The 20,648-nt window shown below is 48.5% G+C and overlaps 6 protein-coding genes across 6 annotated transcripts; 5 read left to right on the forward strand and 1 right to left on the reverse strand.

Annotated features, from left to right (window-relative positions):
* Nucleotides 1–704: 704 nt before the first annotated feature.
* On the forward strand, nt 705–896 carry N7520_005851 (uncharacterized protein; the record flags this gene model as incomplete). The annotated part of the gene is made up of 1 exon (XM_057139785.1): nt 705–896. One exon carries the CDS (start codon nt 705–707, stop codon nt 894–896), a length of 192 nt encoding a protein of 63 aa, XP_056993791.1.
* Nucleotides 897–1,793: 897 nt separating this feature from the next.
* On the forward strand, nt 1,794–6,434 carry N7520_005852 (uncharacterized protein; the record flags this gene model as incomplete). The annotated part of the gene is made up of 1 exon (XM_057139786.1): nt 1,794–6,434. The coding sequence occupies one exon, from the start codon at nt 1,794–1,796 to the stop codon at nt 6,432–6,434; it is 4,641 nt and encodes a 1,546-aa protein (XP_056993792.1).
* A 2,973-nt stretch (nt 6,435–9,407) lies between these two features.
* On the forward strand, nt 9,408–10,979 carry N7520_005853 (MIP/aquaporin family protein; the record flags this gene model as incomplete). Its single annotated transcript, XM_057139787.1, has 1 exon — nt 9,408–10,979. The coding sequence occupies one exon, from the start codon at nt 9,408–9,410 to the stop codon at nt 10,977–10,979; it is 1,572 nt and encodes a 523-aa protein (XP_056993793.1).
* Nucleotides 10,980–13,968: 2,989 nt separating this feature from the next.
* Nucleotides 13,969–15,984, reverse strand: N7520_005854 (putative bifunctional fatty acid transporter/acyl-CoA synthetase (FAT1); the record flags this gene model as incomplete). The annotated part of the gene is made up of 3 exons (XM_057139788.1): nt 13,969–15,434; nt 15,487–15,642; nt 15,699–15,984. The coding sequence occupies 3 exons, from the start codon at nt 15,982–15,984 to the stop codon at nt 13,969–13,971; spliced, it is 1,908 nt and encodes a 635-aa protein (XP_056993794.1).
* Nucleotides 15,985–16,858: 874 nt separating this feature from the next.
* On the forward strand, nt 16,859–18,382 carry N7520_005855 (putative peroxisomal 3-ketoacyl-coA thiolase (Kat1); the record flags this gene model as incomplete). The annotated part of the gene is made up of 6 exons (XM_057139789.1): nt 16,859–16,954; nt 17,017–17,112; nt 17,168–18,016; nt 18,067–18,131; nt 18,180–18,291; nt 18,344–18,382. The coding sequence occupies 6 exons, from the start codon at nt 16,859–16,861 to the stop codon at nt 18,380–18,382; spliced, it is 1,257 nt and encodes a 418-aa protein (XP_056993795.1).
* Nucleotides 18,383–18,692: 310 nt separating this feature from the next.
* N7520_005856 (cation:proton antiporter) lies at nt 18,693–20,433 on the forward strand (the record flags this gene model as incomplete). The annotated part of the gene is made up of 3 exons (XM_057139790.1): nt 18,693–18,945; nt 18,994–19,733; nt 19,783–20,433. The coding sequence occupies 3 exons, from the start codon at nt 18,693–18,695 to the stop codon at nt 20,431–20,433; spliced, it is 1,644 nt and encodes a 547-aa protein (XP_056993796.1).
* Nucleotides 20,434–20,648: the final 215 nt, after the last annotated feature.

Below are 20,648 nucleotides of genomic sequence, written 5' to 3' on the forward strand. Positions count from 1 at the left end.
TATGATTCCTTTCATGTTACTATGCGCCAGTGCTAAGTACCTGATGCTTTGACCACTGCTACAATCAGCTGCTATATATGAGACCCAATGTAGCCAAGAATCAGTACCGGATATTTCGTAATGTTGAGCATTCTCGAATTTCAAGAATGATGATATAAAGTCTGTGTAAATGCTTAGCCTATTTTTTTTTTGCCAAGCTACTCTCCATTAACCAGTGGCTAAGTCAGTTATATAACTATTATCACTCCTCATATCTTTCTTCCCTGTGCGGGACTTCGAATCAACAACTCAACCTTACTGTGTCATATAAACCTCAATCATGGACGCCGATGCTTAGAATCCGCTCTTCAATTATTGCCAAGAACTGTTCAGGGGAAAATAATCCTAGAACTTCCAATGGCTATGGATGATGGTCCATATTAATAACATTATGTGCAGGATATCGGTATTCAATCGCTATTTAAATGTGTTCATCGTCAATCGCCACGGCTCGGTCACATTTGATCTGCGCTGATATTGTTATGGAGGTCAGTGCGGCCCACATCTTGGCACCAATCGCCTTTCACATCTTACCTTTTCCCCACGCACCTGCCTTGTGTTCACCACGGCCCACCCGCTTATTTATGTTGGTCTCTTGTTTGCTGTCTTCGCAACCACCGGCGATTTTAGGCGCTTACTGGACATACATCTAACATTTTAATAACATGCTCGCTAGTCACCCCTTAATACCTACCTATGCTACGATGCGTGATAAAGAGAAAAGAAAAATGGGTCTTTGCAAGGATGGAGCTGCTGCATGTGTTGGTCCCAAACGTGTCGAGGCTGAGCCTTATCATGTTGGTCTGTTTGGCCCAAACGTACCACTAGAGATGCCCAAGCGGAGAGATGATCCGTAACAGGTAGCCGCTTCTGATTCGCTGTCACATAAAGACCCTGGTCATACCCCGCCCCGGCACGGTAGACGGGAACTCCTCGAAGTAGTTATATTTGGAAACCTCTCAGAACTAGTACGAACCGCCATCGTATCTCCACCCATGCATGCTGGGCTGTGTGTGGCCTTGTGCAGGAAAATTACCGACCCCATGTCTTCAGCTACGTTGCGCTCAGGAGTGCCGTGCATGATCGGTAGCCACACGAGCTCACGTATTGATGAGTTCACGGTCCTACTATCTCTAGTTGGCATCACGGCTCACGTCTAGGGAAATTCTTCAGACCGAGGTAAGGGCGTACATGCTAGTGTTAGAAGGACCCATTGATGGTAGGCGACCGACCGATTGTACTAGCAAAGGACTACTGCGTGAGCCGGGCGTAGCCTGTCAGATATCAGCTGGGTGTGGATGCCCTATATATCAAACAGAGAAGTGGAAATCACTGAAAGTTGGTTACTAGCGGTATTGAATGACTTTCTCTGCTCGACATTGACTTCTCGACGGGTTTCGCTCGCCCATGAGAGAGCCAAGTTGACTGCGCTTACGACTCTGTCGCCAGCCTTACAATGGTCAGAGGTATTGTTACCTGCCATCACCATCGAGACTTCGAGATTTCTTCACACACTAGTCTATCTATCCTTTTTGTGTGTGAGTTGCATCATGGTGCGTCAATCAACGGCTGCAATCCAATTTTACGGGCTTCATTGACCAAGGACATTACCGAAACCCGATCGACCTATCCTATTTATTTTATTCATGCTAACAGAAGTCTTTAACTAGAGAAAACTATTCAGAGGGAGCAGCAAGAGCAGCGGCAGCTCTTATCAGCCACCTGTTACCAGTAGCCCCTCCGAATCGCTGTCAATGCCTAGCCCACCCGATCCATTTGACTACCCGCAAGACCGTTCCCTTACAACCCATCAGGGACAGCGTTCACAGGATAGGAGAGACGACCCCTTAGGCCTCTCTGTCTTGTATGCCCCCCCAGAACGTTCGGTAGATATAGTATTCATCCATGGTCTCGGGGGAGCAAGTTTACGGACATGGTGCCGGGATCGAGACTTAGATTATCTTTGGCCTCAATTGTGGCTTCCACGGGACCTCCCCTCTGCTCGTATCCTCACCTTTGGGTACAATGCGCACTTTTTGTCAAAGAAAGAGCGGACCTCTCTAACCATCAGCGATTTTGCAAACGATCTGCTGTTTCGGATGAAACATGGAGAAAGCGGATCGACCAGATTGGGCCAAGTGCCTATCATCGTTGTTGCCCACTCGATGGGGGGCCTGGTCTTCAAGAAGGCCTTTGTACAGGGCCACATGAACGACGAGTACCGAAGTGTTGTTGCTACAATAAAGGCCGTTCTTTTTCTAGCTACTCCCCACCGAGGCACTGTTTTAGCTGATACCCTCAACTTGATTTTAAGGAGCTCATTCTTCGGACACTCGTCAAAGAAATACGTATCTGAGCTCACCCGGGGAAGCCCAACGATAGACGAGCTAAATGAGACGTTTCGACACCATGCACCCAAGCTCCAGATGTTCTCATTTTACGAGACATTAGCCACCCCTATCGGGCCGATGTCAGCCTTGCTCCTCGATAAGGCGTGCTCTGTTATGGGTTACCCAAACGAGACATCGCAGCCACTCATTGCCAATCACCATAACGTCTGCAAGTTCACAGGAGAAGGCGACCCAAATTATTCGTCTGTCCTAGGCGCCCTCCGTAGTGTCATCATGTCGGTCACATCCTCAGAGACTGACAGCCACGCCAAGGACCTACAAGATATTAAGACATTGCTTGGTGTGTCCGGTCCTCTCGAGGAAGATATAGACGCTTTTCGTGCGGTTCGAAAACCTGGAACATGCGAGAAATTCTACGCATGTCGAGAAATGAAAGACTGGCTCGCCTCTAAGTCGCCCCACGTTCTCTGGGCCCATGCTCCACCAGGAAATGGGAAGTCTACACTGTGCTCATTTATTGTCGATCGTTTGCAGGAAGAGAATGAATATTGCGCTTATTTCTTCATCAAATACGGCCATCGCAAGAAACAGTCTACGGCATGTATGCTTCGTTCATTGGCATATCAAATGGCTCTTCAAATACCCACGTTCCGGCAGGCGCTAACGGATCTCGCAAGATCTGGAGTGCAAATTCACAATGCAGACACTCTCACAGTATGGAAAAAGCTATACTTGGCCGCGCTTTCCACGGTCTACTGTGAGAAAAGGATTTCTTGGGTGCTAGATGGACTTGACGAATCCGATTCAAGCAAACAGGTTATCGAGCTCATCTCGGCAGTCGGGAGTTTCAACAGCTATATACGCGTACTTGTGTTAAGTCGGCCATTATCCACCATAATCCAGGCTTTCCAAATGGTTAAAAAGAAAATACCCGTCATTGATATACCCCTTCCGGATAATATGGACGACATTCGCATGGTAGTGGCTGGTGAGGTCGGTTATCTTCCTGCAAGCGATGAATTCAAGGCCAAGGTCATCGATGAGATCACATCCCGCTCTCAACGAAACTTCCTTTGGGCTAACCTCGTGCTTTCACGAGTGGCAAATTGTCATCGCCAAGAGCAGATAAAGCAAGTCCTTGAAACCACGCCCGATGGGATGGATAAGCTCTATGATCGCATGCTGGACGCTGTCAGCGATCTTCACACAAAGGAGGACAAGGCCCTCTCTAAGATCATTCTTTCATGGGCTATGTACGCCAAGACTCCTCTGTCGGTGACTGAGCTCTCTGAAGCATACCCAGCCGAGCTACACTCGATCATAGACCTCGATCACACTGTGAGCCAGATATGTGGTCAATTTGTCGACATTGCCCAGGACAAAGTTACCCTAGTTCATCACTCTGCCCGCGAATACTTAAGGAAGACCAAGCGTGCGCCCTTCTCGTTGGACCTGCGGACCGTGAATGAGGAGCTCTTCGGTAAATGCATGGCAACCCTCTGCGATCAGCGCCTCCGTAGAAAGCTCAGCACTCTTAAGCTACCCAAGTTCCTGCCCTACGCGGCTATGTCATGGGCGTTTCACCTTGAGAGCAGCTCACCTGAGTCGGACAGAGGGCTGGACGCCCTTGTTCGGTTTTTTAGCGGGCCTTTTCCTCTCGCCTGGATTCAATACTTTTCCATCAGCGGCTGCCTTTCTGAACTCTTCAACATCTCTAGGATAGTCACAAATTATGTGAGGAAGAGAAGAAATGCAAACGCCGACAAGTCCCCCATGTTGCATTGCCTGTCAGATCTTTCTCTGATTGAAACTTGGGCGATCGATCTGTTGAAGATACCAGCTAAATTTGGTCGCCACCTATCGGAAGATCCCTCCCTAATATACAAGTGCATACCTCCGATTAGTCCCCACTCCTCGGCTATACATCAGAAATTTGCCGTTAATGCCGCCATCACTCTGTCGGTTTCAGGACTCAAAAATCTAGAATGGAATGATTGTCTAGCCCGAGTGTCGGCAAATGCCAGCAGAGCAGTCCGGCTGGCGGTATCAGCCCGATATCTTGCTGTTGCATCAGACGTCCCCAAGGGAACCATCACACTGTGGGATACTATCTTGTTCCGGGAGTATACGGCTTTTTTTGTCAATGAGCATATTTGGGCAATTTGCTTCAACGGGACCGGGTCTTTTTTCTCATGTTACGGGATCAACCACACATTTGTGTGGAAAGTTGAGGACGGATCTCTGTTGTTAACGAAGGACAATCCGTCACATGAGCGAGCCATCGACTTCAAGTTTGACGAAAACGATGTACTTATGATGATTTCCGATCTTCGACGGGTGTACAAGCTGACTATAGAGGCTGAGGGGGAGGAGCAATGTTCCTGGATACAGATGGACCCACAATTACTGGAGGAGACGAGTTTGCCAGAGCATATGTTCCTCGGCAGTCCTTCTTCGGTGGCATTCAACAACGACTGTACCCAGGTTGCTGTTGCTTATCGCTCCTTCCCCCTCACTGTGTGGAACATTGACCCACCTGAGATCGTCGCACGACTCAAGAGAAAGTCAAAGCAAGGGCAAGGGTCTGTCTACTCATACACAGGTGACAACAAGGTCGTCTGGCATCCCTCTGGAACGCATGTCATGGGAATCTTTGGACAAATATTCAAGTGGAGCCCGATTGAAGACGCCTATGAGGAGGTTAAAGGAGAGACAGGTGTAGTACCCTACGGAATCCAGTGCAGCCCCAACGGACACGTATTTGTTACTAGCGACGTTGAAGGCTCAATTAAGGTCTACGACTTCGCTTCATTGTCGCTGATATACAAGCTGAACTCGGAGGATCGCATCAACCAGATCTGCTTTGACCCGAACAGTGTCCGGTTCTACGATCTGCGGGGCTCCTACTGCAACGTCTGGGAGCCCAATTGTCTGCTTCGGCTCATGGAGGATACCGCTGAGCGCATCGGTGACGCGGATAGTGCGGCGGATAGTTTTTGGTTGGACACAGAAGATACTCATAGAACTTCTATCTCTTTGCCGGTGTCCGAGAGCCATGCTGATAGTAAATCAGCAATCACCGCCATTGCAGCGGGAGCCCGGTCACAAGAGCTGCTCGCGTATTCAACTGATGCCGGTGAAGTAGATGTCTATGACCCGATAACCGAAAAGAGGCACAGGGTCGCTAAGTCCCTCTTCGGCATGCCAGTCGAGCATCTCATCTGGACGGTGAAGCACGACCACCTTGCCTACTCCTTCTCTAATGGGACCACCACTATCAAGTCAATCTCTATCACTGCTGGGCCACAGCGAGAGGTGGTGGCTACAGATATCTCCGGGAAGGACCGGTCTAGCACTGATCGAGGTCGGACCCGTCAACTCTTGTTCGATGAGTCAGGGGAGTCGCTGCTAATCTATGGTGCTAAAAAGAGTCAAGTCCTCTCCATACCCAGTGGACAGATTATTGCCGAGCGTGATATGCCGGATAGTGAGTCCGCCAAGTGGAAACAACATCCATCACAGCCAGACATACTCCTCTGCTTTACCTCCGACGCCGTGACTACTTTCACGTGGCAACTAGAGAGAAAGGAGTCAACTCCGCTAAAGCTCCCCACGAATGATCTCTCTATATCGCCCACTGTCGATGCGCTCCTGTCCAGTCACTGCATGCGATATATCCTTGTCCGCACCATGACAAAGCAGCTCAACCGGCTACATTACGGGTTCTTCGTCCTGCCTGCGAGCCCGATATTTGAGGGCGGTAGGGAGGCCATCAGCCCTTTACATCTTTCCCCAACCATCAGCGGTGACGTGGTTGGCATCATACCCGATGGGCGGCTGGTATTTCTGGATCAGAATCTGTGGGTCTGCACGGCACAGCTGAATGGTGATGATAGCACGGTTGCCAGGCACTTCTTTCTGCCGCGTGATTGGGTCACCAGCTCGGGTGTCAAACTGTGCCAGGTACTGCAGGATGGCACGTTCCTTTGCCCTAGTAAGGGAGAGGTTGCAATCATGAAAAGCGATCCGATATCGAACTGGTGAGATGCGTGGACAGGAAGAATTATTATAACTGGAGGGAATGGATGGATTTCCTCTGCAATTTGTCAAGCTTGGGCTTCCCTTGTACCAATTCAGAAAGCACGCAGGAATCAAGAATGAGCCAAGGTGAATCAGCTAAACCCGTTTTGCATTTGTTGCGGAAAGAATGAGGTCGATGGCTGAGGCTGACAAAGTGGCCGGGAGATCGACGGTTGCTAGAGATTATCATCAGCGTTCCTTGGGTGGCCACCACGAATTCTTGAACTTATCAGTGAAAGTCTGATTATCCATCTCAAAGCCGTTACATTGGTATTCTTCCCACGTTGCACTCCCTGACTGAGTCAAAGTTGCGCAAGGGATGACGCAGCCGTGACTATCGGAACCGCCTGGACCAGGCGGTGCAGCCGCGAGCTTCCTGGAGCACGGCTAAATCTCTAGGCAGGGTATTTCCAGCGCGGCCCCATGGATCTCGTTGATACCATTTCAAGGCGATCACGTTTTGTCCGCGGTGCCCAGAACGGACTCAAACAGCCGTTGTCCCTTCTGCAGATATATATCCTTCGGGTCGGAGCACTGTCGGGTCGTGATGGCTGGTCCCTGCGTTCGACCTAGCTTCCTCAAATATTTCGGGCCTTGAGTTTTAACATCGCCAACTCCATCCAACTCACAATTAACCTGCTGATGTTCTGGCTCGGTTCTGGCCTACTTTGTGGCCGGTGCCATTGGTACTCACTATGGTCATCGCATCAACCTTCGATGCTGTGAATTTGCAGGATTGGTTGGGCTGACCCTCCAGGCCTTGTCGACTCACTTTATTAGTATTAAAAGTTACTAGAGACCCATGGCACCTACTTTTATTCCATGTAGCATAAATCTGATCTACTCTGCATCCAAATCCGATATGGTGTAGTGGCTAACATCGTCGTCTCTCACACGACAGCCGGGGGTTCGATTCCCCCTATCGGAGTAATTTTTGATGTTTTTTTTGTTCTGATCATGTCAGGTACTTCTTTTTTGCTGGCTTACCCAAACAATAAGCTATGAAAGTATAGTGGGAGAACGAACTAAAAGAGCACATATTTAGTCCAGTGGCATTAAGTATCAACGAAACAGGACTTGAACAGGATGGCTATCTTCAATGTTTGTCTGTAACATGTGTTAATTAATTGAATGTGGCACCGATTCTTGCTGATCAGCGCTCAAGGATATTGACATCCGAAGCGACCGGATGTATATTTTAATGTGTGGTGGAAACTTAGAAGGTCGCACTCATTCCCGTACCCCTTAGTCACCAAATGAAGCAATTGGCATTACAGATTAATAATTATCTCCAAGATAAGATGTCTCAAATTTTGTCAATGACGAAAGTGTTCCTCGATTTATGCGGGGATTGCTATCACAAAATCTCCTTTAGGAGGTGGTGCATTAGTGTCATGTCAATGTAGCGAATATTATGACATAAACCACGGATACGTCATAATGGCCGATGAAAGAAAAAGTGAACAAGTGGTTTCCAAGTCCAAGCGAATCACCAAGTGGCAACCCCGCACGGAATTATGATGAATTATGATGCATAAAATAGTCCAGTACCAAGATGGAAACTTTGGCGAACAGGTCTGCTCACTGCATTGACGATCACAAAGAATTGGGGAGGGAAAAGCCTTGGAGGAATATTGAATCGAAAAAAAACTTCACTATTTTCAGGGATGAAATCGGTGGCTTGGTGGCTTGGCGGCTTAGTTTGACTTGATAGATAAGGAAGAGCACAAATCTCTAAAAATAATCGGTTTCCTTTGAAACCCTGGAAATTCTGAGGGAACTTGAAAATTCAGACGGTCGGGTTGATCCTCACAAGTGCGGCCCATGGGATGAAAATGAATACGCAAACTCCTGACTGCCAACATGCCAGACGCAGCAAAATGGAGTTCGATGGGGCGGACGGCAGATGTAATCTCTTATAGCGCGTTGTCCCAGTGGAGCAGGAACCCCTGTCAATACTGTATGATTTTGTGATAACTAGTTCACTAACATTAGTTTACGGAATGCGAAAAAGGGAATCCCGAACGGTTGATCCGCAATTTTCTCTCCCTGAGGAGCCGTGGATTACTGTATATGCAAAACAGCAAACCGGGTACGGAGTACAACGGGAGAAGAAAAAAGCCAAAGTGGAGATTGCAGATCCACTATGAAAGCAGGACTTGGACCCAGAATCAACAACCAATTGTTGGTGCTAAGACGCGCCATGGTTGAATCAGGGGGAACACGCTGAGTCCACTGGTGGGTCAGGACAGGAACCTGAGTGGCTGACGCCACTTCCTTATTGACTTGGATTTTTTAAAGCTTGAGTGCGCCAATTGGGAGATCTCGATGATCCAAGGTCATTGCGTCAATTCGTTTTAGCCGAGGAGTTCCATATCTCCCCAGTCTCCCTCCACTCTCAGGATTCGATTTTTTTTTTGACTCTAGGTTTGCAGTTGTTTCGTTTTTCCATTCAGTATCGTCAGGACGGGTGTTGATCCCCGTTGGTCTTGGCGTGCTTGATATCGACTCGGGCGTGCATATAAAATAGGTGAAGTCATAACTACACATCATGGACGCCGAAGAAGGTGATCTCCGACGTCCTAGAGCGACAGTGAGTAGCATTTGATTGAGAGTTGACTCTTATACTTGTGTCTGACATTTGCTTCTTTCTTTTTTTAGTCGGGCGCAGCAAGAAACGAAAATCCGACCTCTCCTACCGGTAGCTCTCGGTTTAGGGATGATGCAATTTCTCCGAGGGGAGATGCAGTTTCTCCGAGGGGAGATGCAATTTCTCCAAGGGAAGGTGCAGTTTCTCCAAGGGGAAGAACCTCGGATTCCTATGACGATGGTGGAGGCCTGCGACGACGCAGTTCAGCCAGAAGTAGAGGAAGTAGAGGAATTCCAAGTCTAGCTCCGAGAACCACTCTGGCAGCCCGAACCCAGGGTAAATTCACAATGGCTGGCCCGGAGGAGACGCCCCAGCTGCGAATGGCCCAGGAGCCGTTCGTCCAACCTGGATATGGCGACCTCAACCCGTCATACGAGCAGCCTGCCAATGCGAAGCCAGTCTGGTCTTTGGCAAAGCCTCTGCCCCGTGTGGTGCGACCAGGCATGGTGCCGACAAAGCAGGAGCTACTTGAACAACGTGCCAACGCCCAACTGCCAGCCGAAAACTCACAGAGGTATGGTTTGGATGTCGACCCTAATGACCTTGAGGAGGGAAGAATCGCAAAAACCACCGACCCCCGGAAAATGGCGGCGCAGGTTGAGGATGCTCGTCTGCAGCGTGAGCAGGCCTTCATGGAAAAGATTCTTAATGGTGAGGCCCAGTCTACAAGACTGGGTAGTTCGCGGCGCATGTCCCGAACTTCCTCCACTCGCCGGAGACGTCAGTCTCGCTGGAACAACGATCAGGATGCGTTGTCGGCGGTTGAAGAGGGAGACTCTCAAACGACGGAGGATGCCCCGGGAGGAAACGACTACTTCGCCAATAACCCAATGAACGACATTCCGGAGCAGGAAGAGCCACCTCTGGACGAGGATGCGGATGAGAAGGTCCAAATTCCCATTTTTGATGATGAAGATCACCCCGAGGATCTGCACCCGTTGATCGAGGAGTTGATCGAAGATGAAGTCCACAACAACCACACCACTTGGTCTGTTATTCGCACCCATCACCGTGAGGCTCTTGCAGAGGCCCTGGGCGTCTTTGTACAACTCACAATTGGTTTCTGCGCCGATCTTTCTGTCACGATTAACGATCAAGGTAACCCAAACACCACAGCTTTGGCCTGGGGCTGGGCCACTATGATGGGAATATACATTTCTGGTGGTGTTTCCGGTGCTCACTTTAACCCGGTTATTACTATCATGCTTTGGTTCTATCGTGGTTTTCCTAAAAGCAAGATGCCCGAGTACTTCGCTGCACAGTTCCTTGGTGCTTTCTGTGCTGCCCTGGCGGCCTACGGCGTCTACTACGAGTCCATCCACCACTATCTCCAAACCAATGCCGAGTCCGGTATCATCACCAGTTTTGTAACCAGCCAACGTGAGACCTGGATTGGACCAGGAACTGCATTCGGAAATGAATTTTTAGGAACCGTCATGCTCTCATGCACTGTCTTGGCACTTGGTGATGACCAAAACGCCCCGCCTGGTGCCGGTATGAACTCTTTCATTGTCGGTCTGGTTGTCACCTGCCTATCCACGGTCTTCGCGTACCAGACCGGTGCTGCCTTCAACCCCAGCCGTGACTTCGGTCCCCGTCTCGCTCTCCTCGCTTTGGGCTACCCTGGTGAGTTGTTCCGTAACGCGTACTGGTTCTACGGACCCTGGGTTGGCGCTCTCAGTGGTGCCATGGGAGGTGCATTCCTGTACGACTTCTTCATCTTCACCGGTGGTGAGTCCCCGGTTAACTACCCTTGGGAGCGGACACAGCGTGCGATGCGGAAGAGTCGCATGAAGTGGGGACGTCGCCTTCACATTTCCAAAAAAGAAAAGGAGGACAACGATGAGCCCAAAGTTTGAGTTATCTTCACTTTAAATCGATGGGGAAGACGCAGACGTCTTTCACATACGATAAACAGTGCAATCAACGAGCTAATCAGCTGTACATTTCGATAAGCTCTGTACTGATGTATTTAATTTAGGGGAAGATTGGACATGTTTCTTGCATAGCTGTTGTTCAAGTCGCTTGACTTGTATTTTTGACATTGTACATATGGTCTCATGAGAGAGACCCATCGTTTTACTTTCATTCTCAGGCACTTGAGTTCTGTGGCCGTTCATTATGGGTTTTCGCACGTATAGAAGCCCCTTCTTTCCTATCATCATCATCATCATTCTTTTTTTCCCCTGACAAATTCTTGAATCTTTTTTTATATACCTGTTGCATTTCCCAAGATGATTGCGTTGTCTACCAGTAAAAACTGGTTGACCCCATTGCTAGGAATATAAAGCCTCCAATTTCACAGCGACTTCCTACTCTAAATCTATATGACTTCAAACAAGATTAATCATGTAGATACATATTAGAGGCTTTCCGCCGCGCAAAAAGCGCGGCGCCTACTTAGGTGTTCGACCACACCTCCTACTTGGTCTCCTACTTGGTATCCTATTCAGAATTCTACCTTCTTTCGTACCATATTAATCAAGTGGTCAAAGGTCCATCAGTAGCGGAATAGAAAAGAAGAAAAAAATAGAAGAGAATAAAAGTGAAGTGGAAGGAAAGGGGAAAAATGAAAAGTCTGGTGGAGGTTTCGAACGCATGTCCAAAAAGTCTGCGTTGTACCCAAGTAATAGAGGGGTAGATAAATCCCAAAATATCATTGTCCCTAACATTGAAAAGGGGGTGGAAAGAGAAGGACTTCTATTGACATTAAGGGCTCATAAGAGTAATACCCTTTTTCTACTATAGATAGTTTAAGGATTTAAGTGCTAGGTTGCAAAAATGATTCCCTCGGGCATCTTACTTAGTATAAGATAGTGTCCCTCTAATATAAACTGGCCGTCCCCCTTGACGTTGCTGCGAACATATGAGATAGGTCTATGACGCTTTTTAAGGGAGCGTACAGTACGAGGAGACCAGTCTGAGCCTCATGAAGCGACAAGCCTCTAAGAAAATTCGACTCACAACCTTCAGTGACTATGTAGCCTGACCTGACCTAGTCAAACTTTGCTGTCAATATTTGAAATAGGCTCTCGACGCTTTACATTGGCCATGAGATTCGGAACGGCGATTTTCCCTTCTGCGATTATCGCGCATTCTCAATTAATGGGGCGAGCAAGATATTAAGGATCGCAGAAACTGATTCTCTCTTCTTTTGGAAGGCTCTTTGGATGAGATGTACCACAGATCCTTTGCTCCCTTGAATCCAGTAGACGGCATGGAATTTTGGTATTCCTGGTTTCGCAGATAGGATAAGTTGCAAGACCCAAGAGCTTTGAATGATGTAAGCGCAGTATCTTCATAACATGAGCGTGTCTGTATTCGAAAAGAGGTTTCTGGGATGGGTTCCTTTCGTCCACGGCACCATTCGACATGGGCCTTCCACCATGGGTTATCTTGAGTAAGACCAGCTCTCAGGTTGACCCATCGTGTCATAATGAGAGCTACCTTGCTGCCTATTTCTGTGATTTCAATTACTGGAATCTGCGTGGCAAATATCACACCTGAAGCTTTGCGTGGTAGAGGCTTTTTTTTCGATCGTAAAAGGACTCTAAGATAGAGGAGATAAGGTCACCGAAATGAGCATGTGCGCAAAGCTCGAGGATCTTTATAGGATGATGTCTTGGTTCACTCGGATCATAAATCAAATCTTCTCACATCCTTATAACCATTATATCCTGCATCCTTATATGAAGACTGGGCGGATTGGCGCATACTTGTGCTTCTCGTGAAAATAGCGTAATTATATCCGGACGGACTTGATGTGGAGGAGAATGGCGCACTTGCGTACATGATAGAGAATCAGTACTGATCCCAGCACTTATTCCATAGTAGAACCTCCTCATAGCAAGCTTAACATGAAGAAATGAAAGGCAGGTTGGCGTATAGAACCAGTACCCGTGGGTTCTCATCGTGAACGAAGACACAAACCACTCACGCCTCCGCACACACGGGAGTCTGCAAGATATTGGTGTAATAGGTTGCTTCCCAACGTGTCCAAACATTTCAGACCCGTCGTAGTGATGAAGAACACAGCAAATATCGCAGGCAAAGTATTCGGAGAAATCTCGTTCAAGGCGGGTCGTGATCGAGAACTTATCTTTGGAACAAGGGTTGAGCCGTTTGATATGTCTCTGAGATAGCTCAAGCAGTCTATGGTTGCATAGGGAAAGGCAGGTAAGTTCAACAAATGGCAGAAAATCGAATATGGACAATAATAGTTCGAGGAGAAGTCCAGCGAGCGTAATGGTATTCCGGAACTCAAGACAAGGGAGATCGCCTTGTTTGGGCGTGCGAGATAGGATTTAACACGATCTATCGGAGATGGCATAGCGTCGACAGATGGTGTTGATAATTTTGATGTGTAGGTGAGAAGCACTGAAGGACTAAAGTTCTAATGTTGTCGGGTATGAACAGTCAACCCTTCCGAAGCCGTCTTATGTCAACTATTCCTTTTTGGGTGAGATTCAAAATGAATTAGTCTTGCTTGGGTTAAGACATTATCTATTAGCCTATATACTCTACCCAGTGCCGAATAATTTTGTTCCCTTGCCATCACCACTGCAAGTCCAACGCCATCTCCTACCTCAAAGGCCTCTCCGCCGGCGAATTCAAGAAAGTATTAATCTTCACGGGCTTCTGGCGCGGCATCCATCCTAGATGAACCCATCTATTGAGACATCGCTGGGTCTATATACTATACCACAGAAGTATTTCGAAAATATCTGAGTACATATCCAAAAATATAAGAATACGTCGCAAAAAATGAATATTTATCAAGAGAATATACATGTACTATAGTACTCTTCTATATACACGGATCATGGTATCTTATTCTAACGAGCCTGTTCACAGTTTAGCCTTTCCTGTCTCGATTTGAGACCAGCCTGACTCATCCAGCCTCTCGTAGTTAGTTCCAATCAACCAGTACAGGGCTTCCGCGGAATCCTTGCGGGGATCCCATCCCTTCTTCACCAGATCACCTTTGGCCTGCTTGAAAGTAACTCCCGTCGAGACCTTCTCAACGAATCGGACCAATCGAGGGAATGCGTAAGATGGTACACCCTTCTTCTTCAACTCAGGGTAAAGCTTGGCCACAAAGCCAGCTTGGAAGGCAGGTGAATGATCTTCCAAAGTGATACCAGCAGCACCAGCCTGGCCATCGTATCCGTCAAGTTTCACTCCATATACAACGGCATCGTGAACGCCTTCAATACGACAGATGTGATCACGGATCTCACCCGCACTGACGTTCTCACCCTTCCAGCGGAAGGTATCACCGACACGATCCTGGAATCTCACCCAGCCAGACCGGTCCTGAACGACGAGATCGCCTGTGCGTTGGAACAGATCACCTTTTTCGAACACATCACGAAGCAACTTGCTCTCGGTCGCTTCGCTGTTACCCAGATACTCAATTACGAGGCCGCGATCACGTACACGGCCAATCGCCTCACCTTCCTCGTCTAGACCCGCACGAACGCAGAATCCAGTTTTAGGATCCCGCCACGGCATCTCAGTGTTGGTATCATACTTCACAATGAAGTTGTCATCCTCCAAGGCCCGGCGAATGGGGCCCGAGAAGCCCACCTTTCCGGCTCCCCAGACACCTGGGCCGTGATTATCGAACTTGGCGACTCCCTCAGTAGAGCGATAGAATTCGCGAATCTCAGGGATGTTGAATCGCGACTTGAAACGCTCCCATATCTCGCCACGAAGTCCATTACCCGTGGCAACGATGCAGTTGTGCTTGGCATCGTAGGGAGAGGGGGGAGTGGCGAGAAGGTAACGGCAGAGTTCACCAATGTAAAGGATGCGGGTTGCGCCGGAGTCGTGCACGTCTTTCCAGAATTGTGAGGCAGAAAATTTGCGTCTGAGACAGAGTGTACCACAGTTTCCGATCGAGTAGCACAGTCCGGTTAAGAATGCTGTACCGTGGAAAAGGGGCAGGCATGAATATGTGCGCAGGGGGTAGTACTTCGATCGGTTGTTTACGTCGCTGGAAAGAGGAGTGGATGTGATGACTGGCAGCATGTTCCGCACTGCGCAGGCTTTGGGCTTTCCTGTTGTACCTGAGGTATAGATGAGAACTGTCAAGTCTTTGAGCGTGCGCTTGGCTGCTTGTAATCCTGTTGTAGGGAATCTTTGCAGATCTGTTGCTGTGATGTGTTCCACTGAGCCAGTGGAGATGCCTTCGAAGGAAGTGAGACTGAATGACAGGTGTGGTAGGTCCCCGCAAACATGTTGTGAGAGGTCGGGAGTGGAAATGATAGACTTGGAACCGGAGACATTCAGGCAGTGAACAAAGGTGTCATCTGCAAAACTTAGTATTAGCGATGATTATTTTGTATCGGGGGAGTGACCTACCTCGCAAGTTGGTGTTGATCATGGCGGCCACAGCGCCCAATTTCGACAGCGCGTACATGGTCACCACCATTTCCGGGGAGTTGGTGGTGAAAACACCAATGAAATCACCAGCGTTGATGCCCCGCTCGTGAAGCAGCGCAGCAAATCGGTCAACCACTAGAGAAGTCAGCTGTGAGCTGGGAACTGTGCATAGGAAAAATTGTGATACGCACAGTCTTTGAGTTGTGTGTACGACCAGGTTTTGTTCTCAAACCAGATAGCATCCGTCGCTCCCTGGCCCTCGACCTCAACCACTCTCTCGAGCATTTTATAAATGGTGGGTGAATCACCTAGCTGGCCGATGCGCTGGCCGATGCGTTTGGCAAAGGCCTTGTCATTGAAGTAAGTTGTCAAGTCCGTGGAGATTGACAATTTCGCATTGAGATAGGCTCCCGCAGCGACAGACAAAGCCGATGCCATTGCTACGGCGGGCACATTGGCTTCTGAGAACAGATCCATTGCGTCAGATGCGCGAAGGCTTTTAAATGAGGTTCAATCGCTGGGTAAGTTTCGAGGTAGCTGCTGTAAAGGTTCTGGACACGTCTCGAACGATAATTGCAGATGCGAAGTCCGGGGAAAGTGTTGGGAAGTTATAAAAAAGACCCACCCCCCACACTTATGAGCTCAAGACGGAAGCTGGCTTGATATGATCTGCCGTTCAACACGGGGTTAGTAAGGCCGAGGAAAGCTTGGCTTGTCACTGACACTCGATTACAGAATTTACTGCCGGGGGTTCTGCCGTGTCTAAACTCACCGTCTCTTGAGCATGTCGAATAGTTGAATGGTGTTGGTAGGCGGCAAGCCATGTATAGAAAGCGGTGAGCTTTGCCGGTATACTGTATTTTTAGCGCCGATTACCCCAGTATTCTTCTAACCAGCAATACAATTCAACTCCCAAATTTCTTTCAATTCAAACTTTAGAAAAAGGACATAATGCAACTACAGCTAGAATAAACTTACATTATGCTAATTTAGGGACTTGATATATGTTCAGCATACCCGACTGCGATCTGCAAACTAGACAAACCCGCTGAATACAAAAAACCGGTAATCATGTAATATACACCATCCCACCAATCAACATCTTCATGTCAAACCGAGGGCTTCTAAATACCAGTATCATACACTTATAGCCGTAATCGCAGCGGCATTTCCATCGGCTGCAAGCCCGAGCTCGGCTTCGGATCAGTCGGTGTTCTTCAATGAGCCGCGGTTCATTTGTTGCCCCACGTTCTGTATCCCCCGGACACTAGATAAAAAAAGACCGAGCCGTCCTATATAGCTGTCCTTTCCTCTGTTCTCTCCGCATCTCCACAAAATTCATCTCAATATCATGTCGTCCCCCCAGCAGCGGTTATCTTCGGTCGCCGGCCAATTGGCACCTGCCTCGGCAAAGCAGCGCATTCTCGCAAAGAACCCTGATGATGTCGTAAGTATCGAGCTCACGCGTAGCTACTGCGATCGGGTCATTAATCAAATTCTTTCAAACAGGTCATCACCTACCTCGCGCGCACACCGCTCACCAAGGCCCGCAAAGGTGGATTGAAGGATACCACCATCGACAACCTCCTGGTCTCGCTTCTTACCGTGAGTACCGAAATTTCCAAGCCACAACGAGAAATCCCTATCTGACAATAGATAGACCGTTCGCGAGAACTCCAAGATCGACCCCAACCTAGTCGAGGATGTCAGCGTCGGTAACTGCCTCGCACCAGGCGCCGCCTACATCGCCCGCTCCGCCGTCCTAGCTGCCGGATTCCCCGTGACAACAGCCGCCTCAGTCTCGAACCGATTCTGCTCATCAGGCCTGCTGGCGATCCAGAACATCGCTAACCAGATTATCGCCGGCTCAATCGATGTCGGTATTGCTGTTGGAGCTGAGAGCATGAGCACCAACCCCGACGGCGGCGCCCCCGAGATGGCTGAGCGTATCACCTCGCACCCGATCGCATCCCAGAACTCCCAGCCTATGGGCCAGACATCCGAGAACGTTGCCACTCAATTCAACATCTCGCGCGAGCAGCACGACAGGTTCGCCGCGGCTAGCTACCAGAAGGCCGAGCGCGCACAGAAGGCTGGATGGTTCGATGACGAGATCGTTCCTGTTAAGACCCAGATCAAGGATCCCAAGACGGGCGAGGGTAAGGATATTATTGTCGACCGCGATGATGGTATCCGCTACGGTACCACTGCTGAGAGTCTGGGTAAGATCCGTGCTGCGTTCCCGCAGTGGGCGCCCAGTGCCACTACTGGTGGAAATGCTAGTCAGATTACCGATGGTGCTGCTGCTTTGGTTTTGATGAAGCGGTCGCGGGCTCTGGAGCTTGGTCAGCCTATTGTTGCCAAGTTCTGTGGTGCTACTGTTACTGGACTCGAGCCTAGGATCATGGGTATTGGGCCATCACTTGCTATCCCTAAGATTCTGGGCAAGTTCAACTTGTCCAAGGATGATGTTGATATCTTTGAGATCAATGAGGCATTTGCTTCCATGGTGAGTTTTCGTCTGTTATATAGCCCGGTCTTGATGCTAATATAATCCAGGGTGTCTACTGTGTTGACAAGTTGGGCCTCGATGAGGCTAAGGTCAACCCCCGTGGTGGTGCTATGTAAGTGAAGTTGCAGTCCAAAGTATCTACATGTCTAACAGCTTCCAGTGCCTTTGGTCACCCTCTGGGCGCAACCGGTGCACGCCAGGTTGTTACAGCGCTATCCGAGCTGCGTCGCCAGGACAAACGCGTCGCTGTGACTTCCATGTGTGTGGGAACTGTAAGTCTCATCGTGGGCATGTTTCATCGCTACTTACTAACTGGTCTGACAGGGCATGGGTATGGCCGGTATCTTTGTTTCCGAGCATTAGTTTTCTTCAATCATCAGGTCGGACTTTTTTATAATCATGTATATATCTCACGAACAAATGCGAATATTGTCTACAAATCAATTGTGTACCTCAATTTCGTACATCAAGTTTCCGTGACTTTCTCTGCGTTGTTTACTTAGCTAATTAGATCAATGGTTGTCACTAAAAACCAGCTTAGTCATCGCATACTTGTTCCTCACACCTCAAACCTTGAAATGTTCAAGCAAGCCATCAAATCCAGGATTTGTTTATCAGAATAGTTGCTCGCCGCAACGTCAAATTGACTGTTGCAAACTGCATACTCCACCAGATGACCACGAACGCAGACGCAGCGTTCGCATATGACGAGCCATCAACAACAACCTTACTCAGTTGGACGGGATTCCTGCTAGCTCTCAACCTGATAGATGTAATTCTCAACAAACTTTTATATTGTGGCTTAATTGGCCAGCTGTTCATTGGTATTATCTGGGGCACACCCGGAGCAAAATGGTTCGACCAGGAGACGGAAACTGTTATCCAAAGGCTGGGATATCTAGGCTTGATAATGCTAGTGTATGAAGGTAAACCTCCCATCCACGACATATGAGTTCTGTTCTAACAGCTACTAGGCGGCCTTTCAACTTCAATAAAATCCGTTAGAGCCAATCTGCTCCTCTCAATATGTGTTGCACTCACCGGAATTGGCGCACCGATCGGCTTATCCTTCATTCTGAAGGATTTAATCGCTGCAAGTTCTGTTCAGGCATTTGCTGCTGGAGCTGCTCTCAGTGCAACAAGTCTTGGTACTACCTTTACCATTCTATCTAGCACGGGGTTGATTGTCACGCGTCTTGGAACGGTCACTACTACAGCCGCAATGATGGATGATGTTGTGGGCCTTGTTATGATTCAAGTGATTTCCAACCTTGGTGATATAGCTTCCACCTCCTTCGACCCAATTACTGTTATTCGACCGGTATTCGTGTCTGTTGGCTTTGCGGTTGGGACTTTTATCGTGTGCACGTTTGTTCTCGGACCTATCTTTCGGAAGATTCAGGCGATGACAGCCAAGGTCCCTGATTTTGTGATGACGATGCAATTTGCGTTTCTTTCGCAGACGGTGCTTTTGGTCGGGATTGTTGCGGCGGCTTCTTATGCAGGCACTTCGAGTCTCTTTGCTGCTTATCTTGCGGGTGTCATTGTCTCCTGGTTTGATGAGATGGTCAAGTCGAAAGAAGCACACACTTCTGATGGATCACAGCAGGAGGTGCATACACAGCAATCGAATCAAGAGATACCGACCGGAGTGAGGGTGTATGAGAAGTATTATAAGGAACCTGTCGGCCGAATTTTGTTACCTCTATTTTTTGTCAGTATCCATGGTCGGTGGGGTTTAAATATGCTAATATGGTTTGCAGGCTTCAATTGGCTTTGCAATTCCCATCACGGAAATGTTCCAAGGAAGTGTAGTATGGCGTGGTGTCATCTATGCTCTCCTGATGGTATTCGGGAAGATGCTCACTGGGCTATGGCTTGTGCACCTCTCCACCAGCGTATCCGATGTGATGAGAACGATTCGAAAGCCATTTACTTACGTTCGCTACGTCTACTCTCGACCCCCTAATCAACAAGGTCAAGCAAGATCCACAAGGCCGGGCCCGAGCCCGAACCCGAGCCCGAGTGATGAACCAACGGTCCACAATAGGGGGGAAGACGCATCTCCGTTCGATAATACTCTGAACGAGCATCACGTATCCACACAAAGTACTGAATCGGTAATTACTGTGCTCCCCCCTAAACCGAAATCATTGTATCCGCCATCTATTCTTGGTCTGGCTATGGTCGCCCGAGGGGAGGTCGGATACTTGATTGCATCGCTTGCGCAAAGCCAGGGGATATTCTTTGGGTCGAACACAGGGACATCGGAGCTATATCTGGTGATTATCTGGGCCATCACGATTTGTACATTGGTTGGACCCATTTGTGTCGGGACCCTTGTTCGACGAGTCAAAAAACTACAGGATACTAGGAGTGCTGGGGCGGATCCATTAGGGGTGTGGGGGATCTAATTTGGGAACGGAGGTGATAATAATAGCGCATAAATTAAATGATAGATTCAATTCGAAATTGAAATTTTGCATATAGGAGTGAACCCTCCAACATTGGGAATCTTCTAGACCTGCAATGTTAAGGTCGATCGAGTCTAGGAGAGTCTAGACTATCATTTTCTCTCCAGGGGCTCTTATGTAAGGGCAGAATCAGGGTTCACCGCCAATATATAAAT

This window comes from Penicillium odoratum (genome assembly GCF_028828045.1).
Source record: "Penicillium odoratum strain IBT 22623 chromosome Unknown utg000005l_segment0_segment0, whole genome shotgun sequence".
In the NCBI taxonomy this organism is placed as follows: domain Eukaryota; kingdom Fungi; phylum Ascomycota; class Eurotiomycetes; order Eurotiales; family Aspergillaceae; genus Penicillium; species Penicillium odoratum.